This window comes from Corvus moneduloides, chromosome 13 (assembly GCF_009650955.1).
Source record: "Corvus moneduloides isolate bCorMon1 chromosome 13, bCorMon1.pri, whole genome shotgun sequence".
NCBI classification, from domain to species: domain Eukaryota; kingdom Metazoa; phylum Chordata; class Aves; order Passeriformes; family Corvidae; genus Corvus; species Corvus moneduloides.
This window is the reverse complement of record NC_045488.1, coordinates 9,047,440-9,071,441: the sequence shown is the minus strand read 5'-3', so window position 1 is coordinate 9,071,441 and position 24,002 is coordinate 9,047,440. Positions and strand designations below refer to the sequence as shown.

The 24,002-nt window shown below is 43.0% G+C and overlaps 1 protein-coding gene across 1 annotated transcript in view; it reads right to left on the bottom strand.

Annotated features, from left to right (window-relative positions):
- Positions 1–2,119: 2,119 nt before the first annotated feature.
- Positions 2,120–24,002, bottom strand: part of ARRDC4 (arrestin domain containing 4) — a 40,196-nt gene continuing 18,313 nt past the window's right edge. Inside the window, exons 2-9 of the mRNA XM_032123175.1 lie at positions 10,785–11,156; positions 9,641–9,707; positions 9,220–9,367; positions 7,337–7,439; positions 6,386–6,642; positions 5,560–5,722; positions 4,930–5,084; positions 2,120–4,816 (exon numbers count right to left, since the gene is read on the bottom strand). Coding sequence (XP_031979066.1) covers positions 4,760–4,816; positions 4,930–5,084; positions 5,560–5,722; positions 6,386–6,642; positions 7,337–7,439; positions 9,220–9,367; positions 9,641–9,707; positions 10,785–11,156 — 1,322 coding nt within the window. The 3' untranslated portion in view covers positions 2,120–4,759. The remainder of the gene's footprint in view (positions 4,817–4,929; positions 5,085–5,559; positions 5,723–6,385; positions 6,643–7,336; positions 7,440–9,219; positions 9,368–9,640; positions 9,708–10,784; positions 11,157–24,002) is intronic.

Here is a 24,002-nt window from a genome sequence, read left to right as displayed (position 1 = left end):
TGCAGTCAAAATCCTACCCTTTTGCCCATGCTTCTGTTCTCACCTCTGTCACTGCCTCATTTATGGGGAGGCTGATGCTGTTCCAAGGTGCTGTGAAACAATGAGAGTTTTCATTGCCAAAAATTGGCTGGGTTTAGCCTACTTGTTCCAACTTTCACCTTGTCTTTCATTTTCTCCTCACCCTATGGGGCAGCCAGGTGGCTGAATGTAAGCCAGACTAAGGATTTCCTCTTTCCTTTTGAAGGGATGGGTGTTTGGAGATTAATCAGTAGTACAGCTGAATCTCCTCTGTGTAACTAAGAAGGCCCACAGCACATTGCTGGCATGAGCAGCTGCTCCCGTGAAGTCCCATTTGAGTTGCCATTTTCCATTCCACATAAAGCCACTCTTCACAGTTTTTTGACTTAGAATTGTTATTAGTCACTTGTCCTAAAATGTCAATAATGCAGTGATATTCTAGCAGAGCTTTTCTGTACTGTCATTTCCTATTAATTGCTTAGAAATAATGACAATGTAATTTGGAACAAGACTGTCACCTTGTCTATGCCATATATAAAATTTTAATACTAAAAGTGGACTGGGTTCATCCTAGACCTAATTAGTTCTTTGGAGAATTTACTTTGTGCAGCAGCCTGTACTGTCCATATTGATGTTAACATATTATGTAATCAGCTTTAGAAAAGGCAGCAGTCTGAAGGCTGGGTTCTGTGTCCCTATGCTAAGTCACTACCCTGAGGAGAGCACTGAAAATCAGCAGAATTTAACTAGAAAATGAAGCACAAATGGCTGGGTTTTGTAAAGGGTTGTAGAACAACTGATTATCTTCAAATCACCATTGTTTGCAAACTGTGCTTTCCAAACATGTTTTTACTGCTATATATATAGCAGAGATTTTACAAAATGAGTTAAGATGTTCCCTTTTGCTGTCCAAATTGGGTGGTGAAGTCATGGAACATGCTATTTTGATAATTTGGACCATGCCCCAGGAGTTGATTAAATGATCTCTCTTGCTCTGTACATAAACTGTGCGTTTCCATGCAAGCATCAGAAGGGTCAGAGCTGCAAACACGAGCCTGCAGGATCTGCTCTATCTCTGCCTGGCTTTTTACTACCTGTTTAAACACTAAACATATTTTAATAGACAATTACAGCATGTTCACAGAAATACTCCCCTATAAAACCAAACAGTGGATGAAGTAGAATTGCTACTGTGAACTTTGTGGTAAGATATTTAAGTATCATTTAGTGAGAGAGATTTTTTAAAATCTAAGACCAGTATGAGGTTTTACATTTTCCTTTTAATCAATCATGACCACTCTGCATGTTCTGGTGCTTGAATAGGCTATCAAGGTACAAGGAAGAAATTCCTTCCTGGCACAGGTTGCCCGGAGCAGCTGTGGCTGCCTCATCCCTGGAAGTGTCCAAGGCCAGGTTGGACAGGGCGTGGAGCAACCTGGAATAGTGGAAGGTGTCCCTGCCCATGGCAGGGGGTGGAATGAGCTGAGCTTTAAGGTCCCTCCCCACCCAAACCACTCTGTGATTCCACGATCCTGAACAGCATCTTCACCTCGACTTTCCAAGGAGAAATTTCCCATCTTCCCTCAAAAGTGGAAACAGGAAGAAGAAATCAACCATTTGTTTTTCCTCAAATCCTTGGGAGGCAGGACCTTGATGGAGATTTATCATCTCACGCCTGGCACAGGTGAGCAGGGTCGGTACAGTTTGTCACCTCTTTCCCCATGCTAGCAGGGTCTCTGCTTAAGTCATTCTGCACTCTGGTTATAAGGTTGTTCTGATGTATTTATCTTTAGTTTGTTGCTCTGATCTTGTCTAAAGGAAACAATGAAATATCCTCTAAGATTAATATATGAGATGAGAAATCCAATTAGAACTCACATCCTTCCATCTTTATGGGTAAGAGCCCCTATTACATAATAACTACAGGTGGGAGTAGGCCCTTTTTGATCAATTTGTTCCAGCTCTTGGTTATGAACAGTTCAGGGAACTAAAACAGTGACAGATGAAGGCCTAATTCCCAGATCAGAGAGGAATTAGAGATCTGTAGGGTAGAATTCAGGTATTTCCTGACATAGCACCAAACCAGAGATGATCAGCACACTGTAGATTTGACATTTTTATTAACAAAGAGCCCATGGGGCTCATTCATTAGTACAAAATACAATCATGTTCCTGTATGTTAAACAGCTTTTTTTATTTTGTCTCTTTTAAACTGTTTCACAGTTATCAAAACAAAGCCCCTGCATATTGAACTTATTATTGTGCAAACAGTAATTATTTTTAAGGATCAATTTCTGCACTAAGCCAAGTGCCAGAGAGCAGAACTTAATCTTGTTTTCACCCCTCCTTTGAAGGGCCATGTGTGCTTCCTAAGAAACACGTAATAGTTGACTTTTTTTTGCAGCAAACAATCTAAGGCCACAGTTTATCTGCGAAGAATAAAAAACAACTGAAAGATTTTTGGGGAGGGGAGGGGGGAAAGCACATCTTTACCCTTCATACTGTTGTTTGCTTGACCATGATTACACCAGGTAGCACACATCACCTATCAGGTATTACAGTCCAGAAAAGCACCTAACATTCTTTAAGCTAAGATTTTAAATTATTAACATGCAAGTTAATACACAACCACATTACTTTTCAAGTAACTGTAATGGTATCTGTTTAAGGAAAAGATGCTTGTTCCCTTTCCAGATGATGTGAATGAAAATCCTGCATCGATTGTATGGGCAGGCCCTCACTCAAATAAAAAGGCATGAGAGCTACATCTTGAGACTTAAATACTCATTTTTAGAATGTCCTTTCTAAATCATGCACTCAAATTTTGGTTTAAGCTGCATTTGCTATAGAAAACTAAATACTAAATGTTGCAAATGAAAGGAGTAACTGCAGTTTGGAAACGTGAATCTCCACTAGTCTGTCTTTCACACTGATGCCAAAGTGATTTGAGGTGAAGTGCTAGAAATTAGACAATGTAAGGGAGTCATACTAAAAGAAGACTAAAAATATATATCTGTGTATGCCTGTAGAAAAATCCCTGCTTCTTAAGTGAAGACAGATTTGGTAAAAAACCATTTAGACTTTCTTTAAACTGCAGTTATTGATGAAATGAAGGAAACTCAAATCACTATTTTTGTAGGTATCAGAAAGTACACTGTTTTACCACATAAAGCACCGGGTTTTAACCCCAAACCCTTCTGTAAGACATAGGGAGTATTTCTAGTAGTCCGAAATCCCCTGTAGTTCAAAGACAGGACTGTAAACGTGCATGTTGAAATGCTGTTTTCTGCTCCTGTAAGTGATCTGTTGGTGATTGTTTACTTATCCCATTGATGGCTGGCAGGAAGCAAACATTCTACTTTAAATGAAGGCAGCACAAGGGCAAGTAAATGCTGTGCCTTCAGTCTTAGCAGCAACGAACTCTCACTATTCTAAATGACCTGAGGAAGAAAACATTAAAATATTGCACCAAAACAAAATTAAACAACAAAAACAAACAAGGAAACACACCAACAAATATAGTATGGATAGCAAATGACTAGTGCAGCCCCTGACAATAGATCTTTAGACAAAAATGCAGGAGTAATGAAAAGCTTTGTGCCATTACCAGAGGACTTTGTTCCCCTGGTATCTGCTTTCACTTCAGTTATAAGCTATGTCTATTCTGGGTATATATACACCTCTCCCTACACCTCTTATCTCATTCACTAACCACAGAAACCATTTAGGGTCCCTTTTAGAACCTTGAAGTATACTGGAGCTTTAACAAGACTTTTTTTGGTCTCAAATCTGACCGTAAGTAAATATCCAAAACAGAGGTAGGCTTATAAAGGCTTTTGAATAAATAAATATTGTCCATTTTGCTAAGTATACCTGCTGCTGGCAAAAGGTTTTTCCCTTGCCATGCTTCCCCTTATCATGCTATCCATAGGCTTAAGATGCAGAAGAAGAACTCACAGTAGAAGAGGTTAGAATAATTCCCTTAAGAAATCCCTTGAAAGAAAGCATAGTGCATAAGCTTGTCTCAAAGTTCACTGTTCTGTTTCATACTTGCGTCTTGCATTCATGAAATGGTTGCCTTCATAATATTGTGTAATGGCCATCCTGTCATCCAGGGTGTCTTCAGGATCATGATGAATGAGGAAATAGTACCACTTGGCAGTCGTGAGAAGGGCAGGTTCCCATCAAATATGAAGTTAAGACTTCACTCCATGTTTCAGTAGTGTTCCTTTTTTGAATGCAGACAGTGCAAAGCTGAAGCCCCTTGAACACTGGAATCTTTTGGAAATGTTTTCTTACCCCACATTCTGTTCTACTACGCAAGTTCTACTACAGAAGTTCTGAACAACACTATGTACATTCTTCCAGAGTGTTGCAAACAAAATAGAAATTCTTTTCTCTTCAGAAGATCCACACATCTCCTCCTCGTACTTCGTGTAGTGTATCCACTTTTTGGAAAACATTCAGTATTTCATGGATTTATTTTCATTTCAGTATATTCAGGTACTTCTCAAGTATCCCAAGCTTGGCTGCTCCCGTTATCCTCTGTGCAGACTAATCCAGCAGGTTCTCTTTTATCACCAAACGTGCTCATACCTCCTTCTCCATTTTCCTTTGCCTTTCTTGTACACAGAATGAGGTTTTGATAAAGAAAACTGTTTCCTTTTTAGCTGCACTACCAGCTTAAGCAGCAGAAAGATTAAGACATTCATCACAATGATGCTCTTGTTACAAATCCTCTTCAGAGCATGAATGTAACGGGCTGCATTTCTTCTACATCAGTTGGATGTGGATCAATCTAAGGAGAGAAGACAACAATTACTGCCTGCAATTCCTGCATTTAGGTTTGTGTTTGGGGTTTTTTTTTTGCCATCTGACAATAAAAACACCACCTGCTATTTGTTTTCTTACCTCTGAATAAAGAGGTGGAGGCTGAAACCGGAACTCTTGTATGTAAGCAAAGACAGGACAACACAACTGTTCCTCACAATCAATGGGTGGTGGGTAAGCAGGAACATGTCTGGAAAACTCTTCCTCAGACACTACATCAGCATAATTTGGTGGTGCTGAAACACAAGAGATGGTACTGTCAAATTTCAAACTATTCACAGCAAGACAACAGCTGTATTACAGTACATCCAGGACCATGAAAACTGTATTGGAAGTGCACTGTAGTCATAAATATTGTAACTGAAATTATGTTTTCAGTAAGCTTAGGTGATTCAGCAGGAATACAGAAAGTGCTGTGCTTTTAGGACAACCCCAGCAGCAAACCAGTGTTGTATCAAGATGTATTCAGTAATGAGAAGAATATTCCCACTATCAGAAGTTAGCTATTTCACTCAGGTGGGGTAAAGAGAGACTTCAGGAAGGCTGGAGTTAGGGTAACCTCACCAATCCTTTTGGATCTCGATTTAAGACTTCTCACGAATCATACTTCCGTGGCCTACATCCCTGGCAGTGCCCTTAAACTGGCACTGCACCCATCTGCTGCAGACAGTACTGTGCTGGATTAGAGAGAGTTCAATATATATTTGTTACCTTCAGGGTGTTCAGGCATGGTCAATGCCAGCCAACTCATATCCATACTAAACTGGCTGGTAATGCTGGAGTTTCTGCTTGAAAATCCAATACATGGAATAGTGCCAATCACCAGAGGCATTTCAATCATCAATTTCTTAGCACCAGGAATATGGATATACACCTATGTGACAACCCCCAAACAAAAGAAAAAAACATCATGAGACCCCATTGAATGCTGCTCTTAAAAGCCGCCCTACTCCCTACACTGCAAATTATTTAAAAATTAAGAGCCTTGTCATCCCAGATATGCTTAGCTAATACCGTGGCAGCTTTCCTTAATTTTCAGCAGCTTCCTTCTGGCTGTAACTTGTCTCTAGGTGACATTAAACAATAAAGCCATCTTGACAAACTGATTATGCACTTGACTTTCAGCCTTATCTTCCCATTTCTGGAAAGAATCACTTGAGGAACCCATTCAGCTTGAAATGCTTTCCCAAAATAATCTCTGCATGTCTGAAACTAAGCTGCATCTTCCTCAGTACCATTTTTCCCTTTTCCACATTATTCCTGTCTTTCCATCTCAGAATCTCTTTGTGACCTTCATTCTCTCATGTATATAGTTTATGATATTTATTTTTCATACAGTCACAGAATGGGTTTGGGTTAGAAGGGACCCCAAAGATCATCTAGTTCCAATCCCCTTGCCAATGGCTGGGACACCTTTCCCTAGATTTGTATTTATTGTTGTTCCCAAGTCAAAAACCTAAAAGCTACTCAGTAAATTCTTCTGTTCCCAACTGAATGCAGTATCCAAAGCTTGCATATTTGAAAACCCAATACTTACAGCTAATGAATATTCTACTCTAATAATGCAGCAGTCAAGTATAGATGGGGATACAGGTGGGATTTTCAGAGTTTTCCCATTCCAGGTATCTGTACTCCCAGAGGCAATGTGGTTTCCTCGGACATTGGCAACCATCTGACGGAAGGTTTTTGTCTTCCCACTGGCCAGGTACGTTTGTGTTTGGAAAATGGCAGCTTTTGGAACAATCAAACGAGAAGAGCAGTTCTCAATTTCTGCATAGATTGGGATGGCTTCCCCTTAGAGACAGAAAAAGTCCAATGAATAATTTGTATTTACCAACTTTCCTCTGGGAGTATCAAAGCATGTTACACAGCACGTACATCATCTGCAGTGTTATGAGAACAATACTTGGTAAGTTTCCTCAAGCCAGTTTATTTTTTTCAGAGTGGTATCCAGGCAGAATTATAGCCACCTACTATGTTTTACACATAAACAGTGATTCATTTTGAAACATTAAGAATAGTATGAACAAGCTATAAAAGCTTTATTTGCAAATTATGCCCCAATCTTTCTCTTATATATTACTAAATTAATTTCAAGATGTTTTATTTCTTCAATGTATCTAATGTTATCAAGATGAAAGAGAAGCTGCTAAAGCGTATGAAAGTGTGAACCTACACAAGTATGATGTAAAAACCTAATTACATCCCCAATTAGGTATTTTATCCCAAATAAAAACATTTTGTTGTTCTTTACACTCACATGTACATGGACTTTCCATAAGATTATTAACAGGACTTCCTTTCACTCTATATTCCCAAGGGGAAAGACATGATGATTTTTTAAAAATTAAATTCATATAGATTTTAATTTACTTCTATTAAACAGAACTATTCTTTGAACTGCAAAGTGTTGGCTTCACTGAGATTAAAAGAAAAAACAAACCTATTAGATGCTTAATATATACATTTTTAAGGTAACTACTCTTACCATTACAGTATCCCTTCCTCTCAATTTTGGCACTGAGAGACACTGGCCCAGAGGTGAAAAACCAACAGCCAACCATCTTCTCCTGACTTCTTAGAACAGGTGTCTATAAAATACAGAGTATTTTTCATTTTATGGGATGAAGCTCTTAATCACTTGCAGTTTAGTGTTATGTATATCAGTCATTGCAATCCAGCTCTAAAACCCACTTCATCTGAATCCCTGAACTGCTCAGTGCAACTGTAGTTTTGCCACCATGTGAAATGGAACCAAGGTTTGACAATCTGGACATTTCTGCTTTGAAATCCCAGTCTGCATTTAGACTGTACTGACTAAGTAACACAGACCAGTGTGTCTTTGCATGTGCTTTGTCTTCAACGTTAGCTTTTTAAAGATCTCATGGAGTACTGTGGTGTTTATCCCCATGTTCCTCAGTGCAGAAGAATGCAGAATTATTTCATCTGCGAACAACTAACAGTTAAGGTAGGTAAATTGTTTTTATCTTTGTATCCTTAACAAAGGATAAATGTATGTATACACTGGGCTAAGGGGATGCACCTTCATTATTTACAAGCCACACAACCCCCCAGAAGTTTAGGGGCAAGAAAAAAACCATCTTATTTATTCAAGGACTGTCACATTAGATGACACTTACACTGCCTGAACATTTTCATTAGAAGAAACTCACAAGCACACATCAAGGGTCCAAGCCCAGGATCAAAGTTACTCAAAATGATTTACTGGGCAGTAGCACCCAGTCAATACCATAATGAAAACTGGTTTTGTATTTTATTATAATGAAAAAACTTTGCTGTTTTGCACTTTTGGTGGTAGCCTTGGAATCCATTAGGACTAGCACTGCCTTCCTGATGTGCCCCACAGGCCTCTCCTGCGCAGTACCCTATGGTCTGCTCTGTCCTTACACAATGTGGGTATGATGCCTTCAGACTCCTAACTGCTGAATATAAAGGCTATTCTGCTTACAGATGTCACTGCCAAAATACCCTAAGTTCTCTCTAGAATGGATTAAAATGTAAGCATGTAATGAAGGAGAAAAAAAAAAGCCTGCTCAAAACATCTCTTAGTTACGTTCACGTCATGATGTTAAAATTATCCCACCATTTTAAATAAAACAGAAATTACTCATTCATATTTAAATGAATAACCATTTAGATCCAGTTGCTATCATGAAAGTGCAAGGTATAATTTTATATTATTTTCGTAATATGGGTTGAGATAAAAGAATCCAGCTCATTAGCTTCCATCTTGCCTATTTTCTCATTACTTAATGCCTGATCTTTCTTATTACTCTACAGTATTTCCAGTGATTATTAAAAACTCAATGCTTTAATGTGGCCAAATCTGTCATAGGGAAATAACTGAAAGGATCTCTGGAGCAGCTGCGTGCACACACTTCATGTTAGAAAACGACATGCAAAATGCAGGGATACGTAACATAATGGCCAGAGCCTAAATGACAGGCTGAGCATGATTAATACTCTTCTCTAATTACTGTTCCTCAACCTACTATTATTGTAGAGTTTAGGACACTGCAGCCCTGTGAATGTAGTTGCTCTGGTAAGAGTAGCTACTCTGCGCTCATGCATTACTATTATTAAGCCTTATTATGAAGCCTGCCTAACTTTTTGGCAGGAACATCTCTGCCAGCAGGGATATAATCAATGGTATTAAAAAAACCACTCTGCTTGCTATTCACACAACCTAAGATCATCTATTTATAGAGAAAAGCTTAGGGAGCTTATATGCTTCCAGAAGTCAGGAAATGACACTCTGGAATTACATGGGAAGGGTTATGGCTGCTTGGAAATGGTTTATTTGCAGCTGGTTTTACAGGGGAGGAGAGGAAGAGTGGGGGACCCTCTTACCAAGAGAGCTGGTGAGCTGACATCAATATGGCTGATGACCTGGAGCTCTGTCTGCACACTCTGGTCAGGTACTGCAGGCCTCTCCAGAACCGCTTTCACAAAGTACTGAATGCTGCCATACTTCCCAGTAAAAGAGGTCACCAGAGGTCTGAAACAAGCAGTCATAAAATCATTACCCTCAATTAATAATTCAGCTCTAAACATTAACACTTCCTGCATACACAAACATTTCCCAATTTACAGTTTGTACTTTTAGGGCCTTGGGGAAGTTAAAGGAAACAAGGCCTCTCTGTGCAGCACTTGATTAAGACAAGTATATAAAGCTGATACTAAAAAAACCACAAGTCAAATTACATTAAGGTAATGTTCCACTACAAGCAGCATCCAGCACAATCCCTTCAGGTTGGATTATTTAACTTACTCTTGAGGGAGCTGAAAGCTGAATGGAAATTCGTGTCTTCCATCCAGAAGAACTAAGTTTTCCTCACCTGTAGGATAAGAATGAATAGTATGTTTTAGTTATTCCAGAAATAGAACAAAGGAGACACTTTTACAAGTTATTTATGTGTTAAAACACCCAGATGCACAAAGTTTTTATTGATCCCAGTGGGTTCTGGACTGCAGCCCATGCTTTATTTATGCTGTGATTTCAATGAAAAACAAGAATCAAGGAAACATGGGAGACCTTGAGATTCAGTTCAGGACTCAGGCCAATTTCTAATCCAAAATGGCTTCTCCAAAGCATAAAGTGAGTTTCTTTTCAGCAGGACAGCAAGTAATCTACTTTTCCAATTAACAATTAACCTAACTTCTGTGCTGAAAAAACTGCAATTTAAGGTCAGTATGAAGAAATACTATAAATATACGAGCTCCCCATTTATTCATATGTAGGGCCTACTGTTACACAATTCTCAAGGCCTGAATCTACTTTCCCTACAGATCAGGCTGAGCTGCATGTCACCCTTACAGAACAAAATGTCGTTGTTCTGTCTTTAATTTTTCAATGGTGCCATAGTGCTGCACTGTCTGGGTGACAAAGCTCGGCAACAGCGAGCTTCCTCTGCTTCCTTAATCCATCGGATGAGCCTGACTGCTTCCAGGGTCTTCCACGGCAGCTTCCCAGCAGCTGCTTGTACAGCACAACCAGCGCGGAAGGGACCCACGGAATCCACAGAAGGGCCGAACCTCTGCAGGAAACCCAGACAACGCAGGGAATCGTGCTGCGGATTTTATTCCGGCTCCGTTCCGCGTTTTTCAGCCACCGTACCAGGAATCGCGCGGCCACTGATGAGGCAGTGGCAGCTTCCCCGGGCACACGGCTGAGCGCGGTGCCAGCGCTGTCCTGTCGGTGCCCCGGCACCCACGGTCGCCGCGCATTTCTTTGGGCCCCGATGCCCATTTCCACCCGGAGCGTTCCCCCTCCGCCTCCCCCCCGCTGCCGACCGTGGGCGCCTTTCCGCAGCCCCGCCACCCTTCCCCGCTCCCGCAGCGCCGCTCCTCCGGTCCCACCTCCGCCGCGGCTGCGGGAGCGACCGGGCCCGCGCCCGCCTCCCGTCCCTCCTCACCTTCGGGCGGGTCTCGCAGGAGGCTCTGCCGGATGTCCAGGTACCGCACCTCGGCCTCCCGCCGCGGCCCCGGCCCCGGCGCCCGCACCGCCACCCCCCACGTGCCCGCCCCGGACACCGCGCCGGGGCTCTCGCTCCAAGCGACGCGCGCCCGTCCCGCGGCCTCCAGGCGTAGCCCACGGAGCGGCAGCGGCCCCGCCAGCTCCAGCAGCACCTGCCCCGACACCGTGTCCCCGCTGCAGTAGCCACCGCCTCCGCCGCGCCGGGCCTCGTCCTCCAGCACCAGGGCCAGCGTCTTCACCGCGCCGCCGGCCCCCAGGCCCGGCCCGGCCGCCGCCATCGCTCCCCGGCCGCGGGGGAACCGCGCCCGCCCTCGCCGAGCGCTTTAAACCCGCCCGTCTCCGCCAGCGCCCGCGGCGCCGCGTCCCGCCCCCGCGCGCTGCTCATTGGCCGCCCCGCAGCCCCGCGCGCCGCCATTCGCCGCGGGCTGCCCCTGCGCCCCCGCCTCATTGGTCGTCCGGCGGGCGCACGCCCTGAGTGCGTCACGCTGCGTGATCGCCGCGGTGCAGCCAATCGCGCGCGGGCAGGCGCGCGTGGACAGCGCGCCGATTGGCGGGGCGGCGGCAGGGCCCCGGTGCGCGGGCCAATGGTGCGGCGCGGCCACCACGTGCACAGCCGGTGGGTAAACAGGGGCGGGGCGGGGCCAGGGGCGGGGCCAGAGCGGAGGGGCGGGGCCGGGGCCGTCACCCCTCACCGCCCGCACACCCCTCAGCCCTGGCCCGCTGTGAGGTGTCCAAGGGAGGCAGCTGGGCGGTCGTGTCGCTCGCTGTGCCACTTCCTCTGGTCACTGCCTGCCAGCGCTGTGCGCAAGCCATGTGCCCTTGGTGACCCCGCGCTGAGGGGAAACCTTGTCTCTCGGTGTCCCTCGGGGAGGGAGAGGCAGTGCTGTGCTGGGTCGGTCTCAGCCTCTCCCGCTGACAGCTGGGCTGGCTGGGGCTTTTAAATACGGAAAAACGACGTGGTACTGCTGTTCCCCCCATGCTTTGCCTGGAGGTTACCTCGGGTTGCCTGCCTATGTGAAGCCCTTTCTCTCCCCACGGAGGAGCGGGAGGTGAAGGGGTTCTGCTGTAAATGAGCAGTCCTGGACAGCGTGGAAACCTCGTGTCCCCACAAATACTGTGCGTTTCTGCGCCGTGTAAAGCACGAAACGGCCTCGTTCAAGAACTTGCTCCTAAAACCCTGCTTTGTCCCCGGGCAGGGAAGTGGGTGCACCCCCGCTGCGTGTTGTCACACCTAGGCACACCATCCATAGGTAACACTTCGAAGATTGATCCACAAGAATAAATGCAAAGTGTTGCTGTTATGTTTAGAAATAGAAGCTTAGGAAACCCCAGCAAACAGTGAAAGAGTGGTGAATATACCTGAGTTGAATGGGCGGGCGCGGCCAGAATCATCATTCCGATAGTGGTGAGGCTGCGACAGCTCCGCGCCCACCTCCAGCCAGTCCAAGACGTGCTGCAAACCGAAATGTTTTGATTCTACTAGATACACACTGCAAATAATGCTGCTCTTGGCCTTGTTGTGTTTTATGATGGCCCGAGCTGGCAGCAATGCATCTTCCTGGAGGTGTGTGCGGTGGATGATGTGCCGGGAGTTCCACGGGTGACGAAGGAGTCATTTCCCGGTCTGAGTCACCTGCCTGCCTTGAAGCTTCTGACAGCTGCATCTTCCTGCATTCCCCCATCCCTCTGGGGCGCTGCAAAACACCGGCCTGGTGCTTCCCAGCTGACTCAGTTAATTACTGAAATTAGCAAAACTTGTCTTCCACACTGAGAGCCTTGGCTTTTAAATAACCCATGAGATAACTCTAGGCTTTCTCAGAACCCCTGTGTGTCCTGTGAAATGTAGCCTCGTATTTAGAGTTCCTTCAGTAAGGAAGCAGCTGTCCTTGCCAAGAGCCAGGTAGGCCTTTGGAACACCTTTTGTTGGCTACAGGTTCACGCACACATCCGTGTTAATCGATAGTGACCCGGGGAAAAGGAACGTGGTTACAGATAGGGTGAATTCATGGGCTTTATTTCAACCTTTGGCCATGCGTTCCCCAAATCGTGATGAAAATTATGTAGAGAAAATAATTGTGTTTTGATAATGGCTGATTGAATATTTAAAGAATTGTTGGCTATTCACACCCCTTTGTGCTTTTGAAATAATTCTTTGTAGAAACTGCAAATGTTGCATTGTAGCTGGGAATTGTGGTGTATAAAATTGTGCTATTTTGGTACTTTTTTTAGTTTAATTAAACTCAGACTTGACTAGTTTTGCATAAATCTTTTCCTTATATGACGTTTTTCATACTGACAAGTATCAGGCTAGTTTTGTAGTCAGCCAAGAGACCGTGCTTGGATGTGCAGCCTGAATATTTGCTTATTTGATGAATTTCATTAGGTACAATGTGTGTGTGTGCAGACTGATTTTGAGAGTATGATGCAAAGGGAAAAAAAATCCAAATCCCACAACTCCCTTTTTTCCTACATGAATTAGATCCAGTATAAAAGTAATTAATTCTCTTATGGGTTTATGAGACCATTCAAATGTTGCCTCCCTTTTATTCTTTGCAAGTGGAAATGAGTGAGATAGGGAAATGAATAAACATGGCAAATTGCTTATGAAACAAAACATTACCCAGAATCAGAGAGAGCTGGGAGGCTTCAGTAACTCGAGCAATTAGCCTGTAGAGGACACAGTTAATAGGCACATTCTGTCACAGTCAGGTGACACTTGTTCCAGATGTTTGTTTGCCGTTTAATATATCTTTTTTTTCAAGCAAGATTTAAAAGCCAGAACTTGTTGTAATTATTACGGAGCAATTAGTTTTGTCATCTACCCATCTTTTTGGTGTTTGAGGCATTTTAACTGACCCACACAATGACGTTCTAGCATGAATGGTGGAAACCACCACATGACTATTTTAGTCTCTGACAAGCCAGAAGGAAGAAAGAGGAGATGAACACTCACAGTGTGGGTGTTTATGTGTGACTGGTTATCTGACTGTGGGCGTTGCTGTGGAAGAGCAAGAGATACATTAACGTGCTTGATTATATATTCATTCCACTTATTTTGCCACTTTATTCAGGATTCTGTAAGAAAGAGCTGCCTGAACAAGTTAAAATAATGCAAAAATTAGCCTGTAAGAGTAAGGAATACACAAAGAAAGGTCTTTTTGGAGAGTATCCACAAAGCTGTGAACAGCTCTAGCAATAATCACAGGCTCATCATGAAGGGAAAGGAACTAGGAGAACATCTTCCTACAGTAGCTGGTAATATCCTGGCTCTGCTGGTTAATTTAGAAATGACTGCTGTGGTCAGGTCACTGAATTTAGATGGATAGTTTCTACATGCAGTAATTATATTTTAACTCATTTCAGTGCACATGTTGAAAATAAGGCTATGAGGGCTTGAACCTGCCAGAAGAGTTTTGGAAAGTACGGAATCGATTCCAACTTTCCACAACGGGAAGGACATGTGATATGTAAATAAACTCTTTTTTTAGGTGGAAGATATAAGATAAGAAATGGTCTCAGTAACAGCTTCTTCTGCCAAGAAGGTTTCTGTTTTTCAAGAATCCAAGCTGTAATTGGGAAGGAAGTGAGAAACTTGATGAGTATTTGCTGTGCTCTTCCTGCTCGAAGGGAGCTGAGACACAGCTCTTCATCATGAGTCAGGCACCAGGAGTTTGCCAACTAAGCCTTTCTGTTCTTAATCAATAGCCTGGCAGTTTAGAGAGTGAAGAGCTATTTCTGCTACTGGAGGAGGACTTGGGAAAGTGTTTATGAGAGCTGCTAACAGCTAATTTACAAATTGGAGTTCTTATTCGAGATTGTTGTGCTGTAACACCCATCCAAGCATCTTTCTTAGCCAGTACCAAACACAACGGGCAAAAACCCAGTGTCTGAGCTGCAGCTGAGTTCAGTGGAAGAGCCATGAGACAGGATGTGTGTGAGTGAACAGTATGCAAACCCCATCCTGACTTTTCTGCATGGAAGGGGGGATTTGTCCATTTACCTCGTCCTTTATCTGCAAAGAATTTCAGCTATCTCAGTGGCTTTAACAGATGTTAGGAAGCAGTTGGCTGAGAGCAATGTTTACCCCTGAAAGCAGATATTACAGGCTCTGGAGTTCCACAAAACCCCTCAGATTATAAGGCCTTTTTGCCCCAGATACCCAGAAATCCTTTCTGGAGTTGTTTATGGAGTCAGGACAGGGAGGGATGAGAGACAATTCCTTTATTTCCTTAGTCCCTGGACTTTTACCAGCAAGTTCCTTTATCAGCACTGTGCCAGAAATGCAGCCCTGAGTGGAGCATGAATTCTCTCTGGCCTCCCAATCAGCACAAGAAGGCAACGAATGGGTGCTGGTGACACTTGCTGTTGTGGAGAGTCTTTTATTGCTTTTATTTTATTACCAGTAATTGAAAGGTCAGCCAAATTTTTCTTAGACAATTAAGTGGCATTTACAGAGAAGAGATTGAGAGCAGCCAGAGATGCTTTTCCAAGTGCTGCTGCCCAGCTAGTCTGATATGTCACTACAGCCAGTGTGTAAAACACCAGGAAGGATATTTTTAAGGATTGTTCTGTATGTGGTGCATTGAGAAAAGCAAATACTGAGATACTGACCCAGGAACCTGAGAGCTTAATCTGGGCAGGTGTTAGTTCACACAGCCCAGTCTGACAAAGCAAAATTGCCTTGAAGGCCAAAAGACCAATCTTCATTCAAGGTTATGTCTGGAAAATGGAAAATCTTAAATGAGAATAGGGCAGCCCATGTAGAAGTCTGAGGCAGAGAAAGGACAGAGTAGGTTGCATGGGGTTGCTGTCAGAGACCCAAACCATCAGGACTCATGCACTGAGTCACTGGCTCACACAAGTGCCACATGTCCCATCCTTACCTTCCGAGGGCTCAGAGAGGTCGGTCTCATCCCTGCCTCCAGAGGCTGGGGCCAAGGGAAGGGTGGTGGTGCAAACTGCAGGGGATCCTTTCTACTTCAGTGGCAGTGCAGAGCCAGGACCTTCTCTGTCACCTCATGAGGTGGCAGCACCAAGCAGGCCCACAGGACAGAGGTCCCCAGTGCACCAGTTCCGTGCACTAGGATTGCATCCCAGCACGTGATGGACCATCGTGTTGCTTCATGCACTGGTAAAGAAAACACTTGAGCGACTTGTTGTTTACTTAAATATTTATATAGTGATTCAGAGTGCAGAATCTGTTACAGCTGGTTCCTGCACCTAAAAGTGATCTAAATCCAGCACTCAGCTGGGCAGCAGAGGACTGCTCCAGGGTGGTTTTCGATGTTTACAGATGCTACAGGCTTTGCAAGGAGTGTGAATAGAGAAGAATAATGGATGTGGTTAGAACTTCTCTTCATCCTGCTGTCCCCTGAGGACAGAAAGATTTATTGGGGTTGTGGCTCCTGCACAATTAGAGTGGCCTTCTGGAAGTGCTCCTCTGGAGGAAGAGCTTCCTACAATTGTATCATGTACCCCTCTGCATTTCAGTGACATCAAAGCAAGGTGGTCAGGAACATTCCTATAAATATCTGACACGGAGAGAGGTTACAAATTTCTGTTGTTGAATCAACTCTTAAACAGCAGCTGCATTATTCATGTGTGGATCGTGGCTTGGTGTTCTAGCTCAAGGGAATGAAGCCAGAAAGGGAAAGGGGAATTAACAAACTCATTCGTGTTCTTAGTTATGTGCTGCTTTAGCTGGTTCCTACTATGGGCTGTAATTTGAGGGTTTGAGGTCTTTGTGAAGTGCTTTTTTGAAAAAATTTAAACTGAAAAAATTTGAACCCAGGATGAACCTGAATCTCATACCAGAAAACCTCACACTGAAGGGAAATGCATGCCTGGATCTGAACTCACCTTTTGGCAGAGCATTCCTGTAAACAGGAATGTGAGCCTTGTGGTGCCACTTCAGCCTTACGAGTTCACACCAAGCAATGACATGGATCATAACTCTGAGAAAACACAGGTGGCATATTCAGAATCTTTGTAAAGATTGTTCCAAGTCAGAGATTTACTGGAAGCATCTGGGTGAAGCCATCAGCTTTGTGATATGGTTCAGCAACACAGTAATTGCAGATGCAGAGGTGCTCCATGTGAAGCCTTTTTTTCACAACCTGGGCTGTTGTTGTTGCCCAGGATTAGGAAAGGTATTACCTCAGCAGGAAATGGAGATAATGGAATGCTTTATGTCAAAAGGGAATGTAGAGTAAGAGCTACAATGGATGGAAAGTGGAGTCAGCAGCCTGAGGTAACACGAGTGATGGGCAGGACAGGGCCTGGGATCACAGTGGAGCTTTGCTAATGGGAATGTGTGCTTTTACTTGGAACAGGGTTATTTGGCCTTTGCTGCTATTTCAGCATGGTTTGAGGTGTATACACAGTGTGATTCTGTCCTTAAGATGTGTGCGTTGTCAGATGCTTCTGCCTGATGTCAGATTGTGGGATATTAAGAGAGAAAGGGTGATGTTAGGAAAGTTGTACAAATGCATTTAGATACTGGACCTCCTATGCCTGGAGTAGCCAAGGTTTCTCCAGGATGTGGAACCTTTTTCCTCATAGGACTGTGGGAGGGTTTGGAGTTTCATAATAACTGCTCAGAGTTAAGTCCATCTAGTCAAGATAACCCAGGATAACAAGCTGCTACAGCTGCTACAGGATTTCCTCGCATGCTTTTTCTCAAACTTAAAGCCCAAGACAGTATTTTAGCCATTATAAGCAGTGCTTAGCACAGGAGACGAACAAGTGAAAGCAGGGCACTGTCACTGATGAGGGGTGTGGAGAGGGAAATTAACCCTGGATGGCAGCAGAAGGCAGAAAAGAGTGGCTACCCCAAAACAATCCAACTTTTTAGCAACCTTTCCCTAAAATTTAGTGACCAGAATAACCTTGGACCCATAAGCAAGGCATGTCCTTGGATGAACCAAGGATATTCTCAGTGTCCAAGAGAGGACATGGAGCTCCTGGCTCCAGTGCTTTGGAGGGAGGTAGAACACCCCCAGTGATGGAAGCTGACTGACATATCGGTGGGAGAAAAGTCCTCTTACAGTTATGGCCAAGGCATGAAATCTGATTCGAAGGATTGTCTTAGGGTAGAGCTGTACCTTCCGTGAGCGTGTCCTGTGGTGGAAGTGAAACTGAATCTCTCTCAAATCGTTTCATTGGCTCTGTGGAGACCAGGACCTTTTCAGTCACATCTTGCTCCCCCTTCATGTACTTACAAGCAAAGACTCTTACAAACACTGGAGTAGAGCATTCTAGAAAGATGTGGAATCTTGCCATAAAGGTGCCAAGACGTGAAAACAGGTTCTCTCTAGTCCCTACTGTTGTTTTTCATCTTACTTCAAGGCAATTCTTAATTCAAGGTAGAAATTACTGTTTTCTAAATAGTAAATTTTTTTTTTTTTTTGGCTACTTTGCATGAGGTTGAATCATTCCCATTACAGAATTTTTCTAGATGCTTGTCAAGAGTTATCACTCTCTCAACCTTTCCTTGAATTCCAGCTGAAGAACTGGAATCTTTTATGCCTTATATCATGAGGCCCATTTCCCAAAACCCAGGAGTCTGTGCTTAAACTGGTGGCTTTTTAAAACAGCTAGTGGTTTAACCACATTTAAAAATATTTCAACATTTCTTGGAGAAGTTTGTCAGTAACCAGTTCAAGCTGTGATTAAAACAGACATGAAAAAGCTGAACTTGTCATGGCTCATTAGGCGAGTATTTCCCTTTAAAGTAAAGTACACAACATATCCTTTGATGTAAGAAAAGGTTAGGACTTTATAATTTCAGTTACAGCCATGCATCTGTGTGTTACAGCCATGCAGCTATACATATATATATAAATATAAAAGAAAAAGAGAACACATCAAACTCACTTGCCATGGTAACTGTTGTTGTGGAAGCCACCAATGGTCAGCTGGCTGTGAAAAGCCTGAGAGATGAGAAGACACCATTAATACTGTTCATTTTAGACATGCACACAATGAAGAAACTATTTTTACAGTTTCTTCTGAAATATGAAATATTAGGCATTGTCAGAGCCAGGATACAGGGCTAGGTGGACTTTTAACTGCCTGCTGTTGTGATTCTTATCTTCCTCCACAGGGTGAATTAGAATTCTTTGGATCAATGAATGTACACAGGCTTTTCTTGTATCAGAATAACATTACACATCCTCTTGTCATTATAGCACACCAGAAGATTATTTTCAATGATAATGACAAGATCATGTCAATCACAGGACTTTTGTAGTAAGAATTTACTTCTTATTACATCTTTCATGTGGCAGATTTTCCCCTTTCTTCATCATGAATTACTACTCAGAAGTTGGTAGCAAAAATGTTCCAAATTTTAAAAAGAAAAGAAAATGTCTAACTTGTGCTGCCACCAGTGCTCTAAGTTATACAGGCATTAACTTCTGCTGTGCATCCATGATTATAAAAATGGCATAGGCAGAGCCTACATTTTGTTCTGCTTAAGTATCTGCAGAGATCACAGCTTTTCTCTGATAGACACTATTGTTGGAAAACATTAGTATGCTTTACCTGTATTTTTCCGTGTTCAAAGGATGCAATCACAGAGCACTTCATTTATTTTACTAAGAGCTCAGTAAATGCTGCTCTGCTGCCATTCTGTAAAGAATGTATTTTTATGTAGAGGCATTAACAGATTCTTTTCAAATTCCAGAAAGAGTGTGATCGTTTTATTTGGCATAATGAAGTCTGGGCACTTATAAAATTTGATTGTTTTAAGGCCTTTAATTTCCCTCCACACTTCATTTTTTTAAACTTAAATAGGTTCACTGGAAATTTCTTCTGTTTATACAAGTTCTTTCAGGCCCAATGGAACTTGGGCTGGATGTGTAATTCATGGAGACACTGACTGTTGGTGTCCACAGGATCTGAAAAATGGATGACAGGAGATGCCAACTGTAAAACAACTGCACCAGGAAGTTAATTACAAAGAGCAAAGATTTAGTTCAAATGCTGATGGAGAAACTGACTTGAAGAGACTGAAGTTAGGCAATCTGGATCCTCTTAGTGTCTCTGGAAAAAAAAGGAGCATTTTTAGATACCTTTGAGACACTGCCATGGATTTAGAAATCAATCTTGCCCTAAAATTTTTAGGAAGTTAATTCACATTTTTGACTTTGAGGGATAAATGTCTGCCTGAAAGTCAGTAGGACTTTGGTGCTGGGTTGCTAAGATGCTTTAGAAATGGGGCTGGTTATCACCTCCATCACGTTTTCATTCTTTGTTTTAGTCATTCTGTATATTTTGCTAGACGCTATTTGTCCTTCAAATGGAGAACCTATTTGAAATTAATGATAATTGATTAGTTGCTTCTAAGCCTTCAGTTGTCATACTTTGCTGATGTGTAAAACTTCCCAAGAAAAATGGTGTCATAATGGCAACACTGTGCACCTTGACATTAAGCATGTATTTCACTCATGGCCAATTTAAAAATCAAAATAGAAAATTTGTAATAATCTCCCTTTACAGTTTGGGTTATGAGAAGCTGAGAATTCCCTTAGGCTTGATTGATAAAACATGGCATTTATCCTATTCCTAGGATGATGTTCAGCAAACTTTATGACGGAAGGAAACAGCTGGTAAAGTGGGTTCATGGAAAGGTGAAGGTAATAGAGACATAAAAAACAAGAGGATAATGATTTTAAAAGGGATAATAGTTGTAATAACACCATTAACCTTTTGCTTCAAATTATTGAATGTGTGGTCTCTTCAGCAGGCTAATCAAAGGTTTGCATTAACCACGATGCAAGAGGAAGTGGCAATATACAACCCGAGGTGATTTTTTTCCCTCTTCCAATTATTCACTATCAAACCCTTCCTGAAAAAAAAGGAGAGAAAAAGAACCCTTTGGCCGTTGAAGACCCCTTCTGATTTTGAGCTGAAGCTGACTTGCTTTCAGAAGGAACAAACTTCAGCTACCCTCCTGCTTTGTAAGAGATGGATTTTGCCCGGGGAAAAAAAAAAGAAAAATAAATATAAGTTGTTAAAGATATGTAGAAATTATAGCCAGAGTTGTGAACAGGTAGCCAAGTGTTACAGGGCAGATTGTTGGCAAGAGTGAGACCTGACCTGTTGGGGGAATCACAGGCAAGGGATCAGCAGCAGGAGCCCCCCCTTGAAGCAGACACATCTCTTCCTCAGCAGCATAGGCAGGTCACTGCAGAAGTCTGATGTCATCTTGTCTGGGCCAATTCTGCTGTCTAAAGAGCAAATTCAGCCTGGAACAGAGCAAAATTGCCCTTTTTATTTCCCTGTTTGTGCACATGGCATTGACTACCAGGGGCACACTGTGCTTTGACAGTTTACCCACATGTAAAAAGCCAAATGCGTGGATGGTGGAAAACTGCTACAGATGATGGAAAAGCTCATGGTGACTTGATGGAATTGTTCAGGAATTTGTCCAGGTGGACAAATCTGCTCCATCTTACAGTTTCACAGGTGGTGATCCTCATTGTTCGCTTAAGGCATCTGAACAGCTTGCACAGAGAATCTGTGGCTGCCTCATCCCTGGAAGTGTCCAAGGCCAGGCATGGATGGGGCTTGGAGCAACCTGGTCTAGTGCAAGGAGTCCCTGCCCCTGTCAGGGAGGTTGGAGCAAGATGCTCTCTAAGGTCCCTGGAGCCCAAACCATTCTATGGTTCTATGATTCTATGGGCAGTCAGTGGAGGGAGAACCCCCTGACAGAGACACCCAACACAAGATTGTCTGGCTGGCCCATGATGTGTCGTGTCTATCTAATATGAAAGGAAGAAGTGTAAAAGGAAGTTTGCACCATTCCTGGCTGACAAAACCCTGTAGCATTAACAGTGCTGTTCTGTGCAATCAGAAACGGTGAAAGACTTCAGGAGCAACGTGCCCTGAATTTGAATTAACCAGATTGAATTTAAAATCAACAAGCTGAAAGGGTTTGAGATAAGAAGTCAGAACATTCAGAGGAAATGAGAACTGTTCTGGGAACTAAAGGTGAGAGAAACACTAAGTCACATAAAAATTATTCAGCAAGAACAGAGACACCTTTTGTTTTTCTGGACACCTCTTCTTAGAAGCTGTCTATAACCAGTAACCTTTCCCGGGCATTTTCCCAGGCTGTTTTGAGTAGCTGAATCCTTTGTTTCAAAACCACCCATTGATTCAGTGCCCTAAGTGAGAAGTAATTAAGGTGGACAGAAATCTTGTCTGCTGTATGGATGTATGATGTGTAGGAGATAGAGACAGAGAAGGAGTGAATGAATTTTTCAAGGTATCTCTGACAACACGTGAATCTGTGTAGAGTATCGTGAAATACACGTGTGTGATGTGCAGCTCTTGATCAAATTTCTGTCTATTGAACTCTTTTTTTTTCCATACACACATGCTGATGTACATATGTGTGAGTTCCTGAAACATAATGAACTCTTTAGGCAGTACTTTGTCAGAATATCATTTAAAGAGTTACATCCTTTTAATGCACAGTAGTTTAAGCAAACTCCAAGGTTCTTACTCAGCAATAAACCCATTAAATCATCTTAAATACCATGTCATAATGACAATTTGATGCCACCAGATGTGGCACTAGGGATTTTTTTTTCCTTTAAATGCTTTCCTGGAGATACAGCTTCCTGAATTTTAAATTCTCTAGCCTGTTTGCACAGCTGTTAGATCCCAGAGCTCTGCCATCTTTTTGCCTTGCATCAGTTATTCACTAAATCATGTGTGGCATGACTACAAACTCACTGCATCTAAAACGTTTAGGCTCATAACCACTTCACCCTCGTAAAGGCTGAATGGGAGAGGGTTTGGGCATTAAATTCTGAGAGCAGTAGCCACTCCAGCTGTGGAGCTCCCTTATGGGGAGATTTCAGAGGCAGGCACAAGAATACCCTTCACACACTGCTTTTCACTGGCAACTTATCCTCTTGGATCTGTGGAAAATAGAGATGTCTGGCCTCTTTCCTGTCTTTTCTCACCTTGTTAGCCAAAAGGTGACCAGATTGATAGTCCAACACCACTTCTACCTGAGGGAGACTTGGGAAAGGGACACGTTAGCAGGGTACAGAGGAGTCCAAAAAACCCTCTTACAAATAAATGTTATTTCATACCATGTGTGTTTAAACAGTGGAGCAAGTCATGGGAGGCTGTGGAAAAACTGAGGCAAACAAAAGAAATATGTTAAATGAGGAGCAGAGGGAGGGGAGGGAAAATGATCTCCTGACCATAAAACGTGGTTGTCCAGAAGCAGCTCGTAGTCCAAGAAGTCCGTGATTTCTGATTGGCAGAAAGCAGGAGACCATCTCATGAGCTGGCTTTTGATTTAGCTGTCAGTGGCACTGGAGCCATCAAAGACGGGTCACGGGGTGTTTGCTCCAACCTGTGTGGGGGGACCATGTTGGTTTTTTGTTGTGCTGTGAGTTTGTGTGGATGAGTGCTGCATGATCTGAGGTGGCCTCGCCCCTCTGAGACCTTGTGTTAGACATGAATTTTCCTCTAAAAAAGGCAGTGGGAGAGATCCACCGAGGCACCCTGAGAGTGTTGGCAAAGATTTAAAGTGAGGCTGTGAATTTTGCACAGTTAAATCATACTAATAAGTGTGACCACATCTGAGGTGCAAGTGTTCATGGTGAGATTTGGAGCTTCTCTCATGTGGGTCAAAATCATGACCTGTGACCCCAGGGGATCGCTGGGGCATTTCCTGAGGGTCAGGAAGATGACACAAGACAAGAAAGTCTGGAGGTCACAAACACCTACTCAGCCAGAGTGTGATTAGGTGTCATTGCAATCCCAATCTTTTACCAGTGCTGAAGGATTATTAGTGTGAACTAGAAATACTTTTGAAAAGGCTTCAGAAGGATTACCCTTGCCTTGCATGGAATCTTGGTTTGATTTGCTGTTTGGCTTCATGGCTGGCACATGAGTGTTTGAGCAGCTCAGTATTGAAGAGGGCATACAATCTTCTCTAGCTTACCCTCCAGTGAAGTGTAATATTTGATGATATCAGTACATACAAAACAGAACAAAATGACAACAGCATTCAAGCATCTTGTGATAGCAAATGAGGTAGAGAAGTTAAATGGATATAGAAGAGGATCCTCAGAGATTGGATCTCAGTATGATGCTGGTAGGAGCCCAGTTGTTACTGTGCTGATAT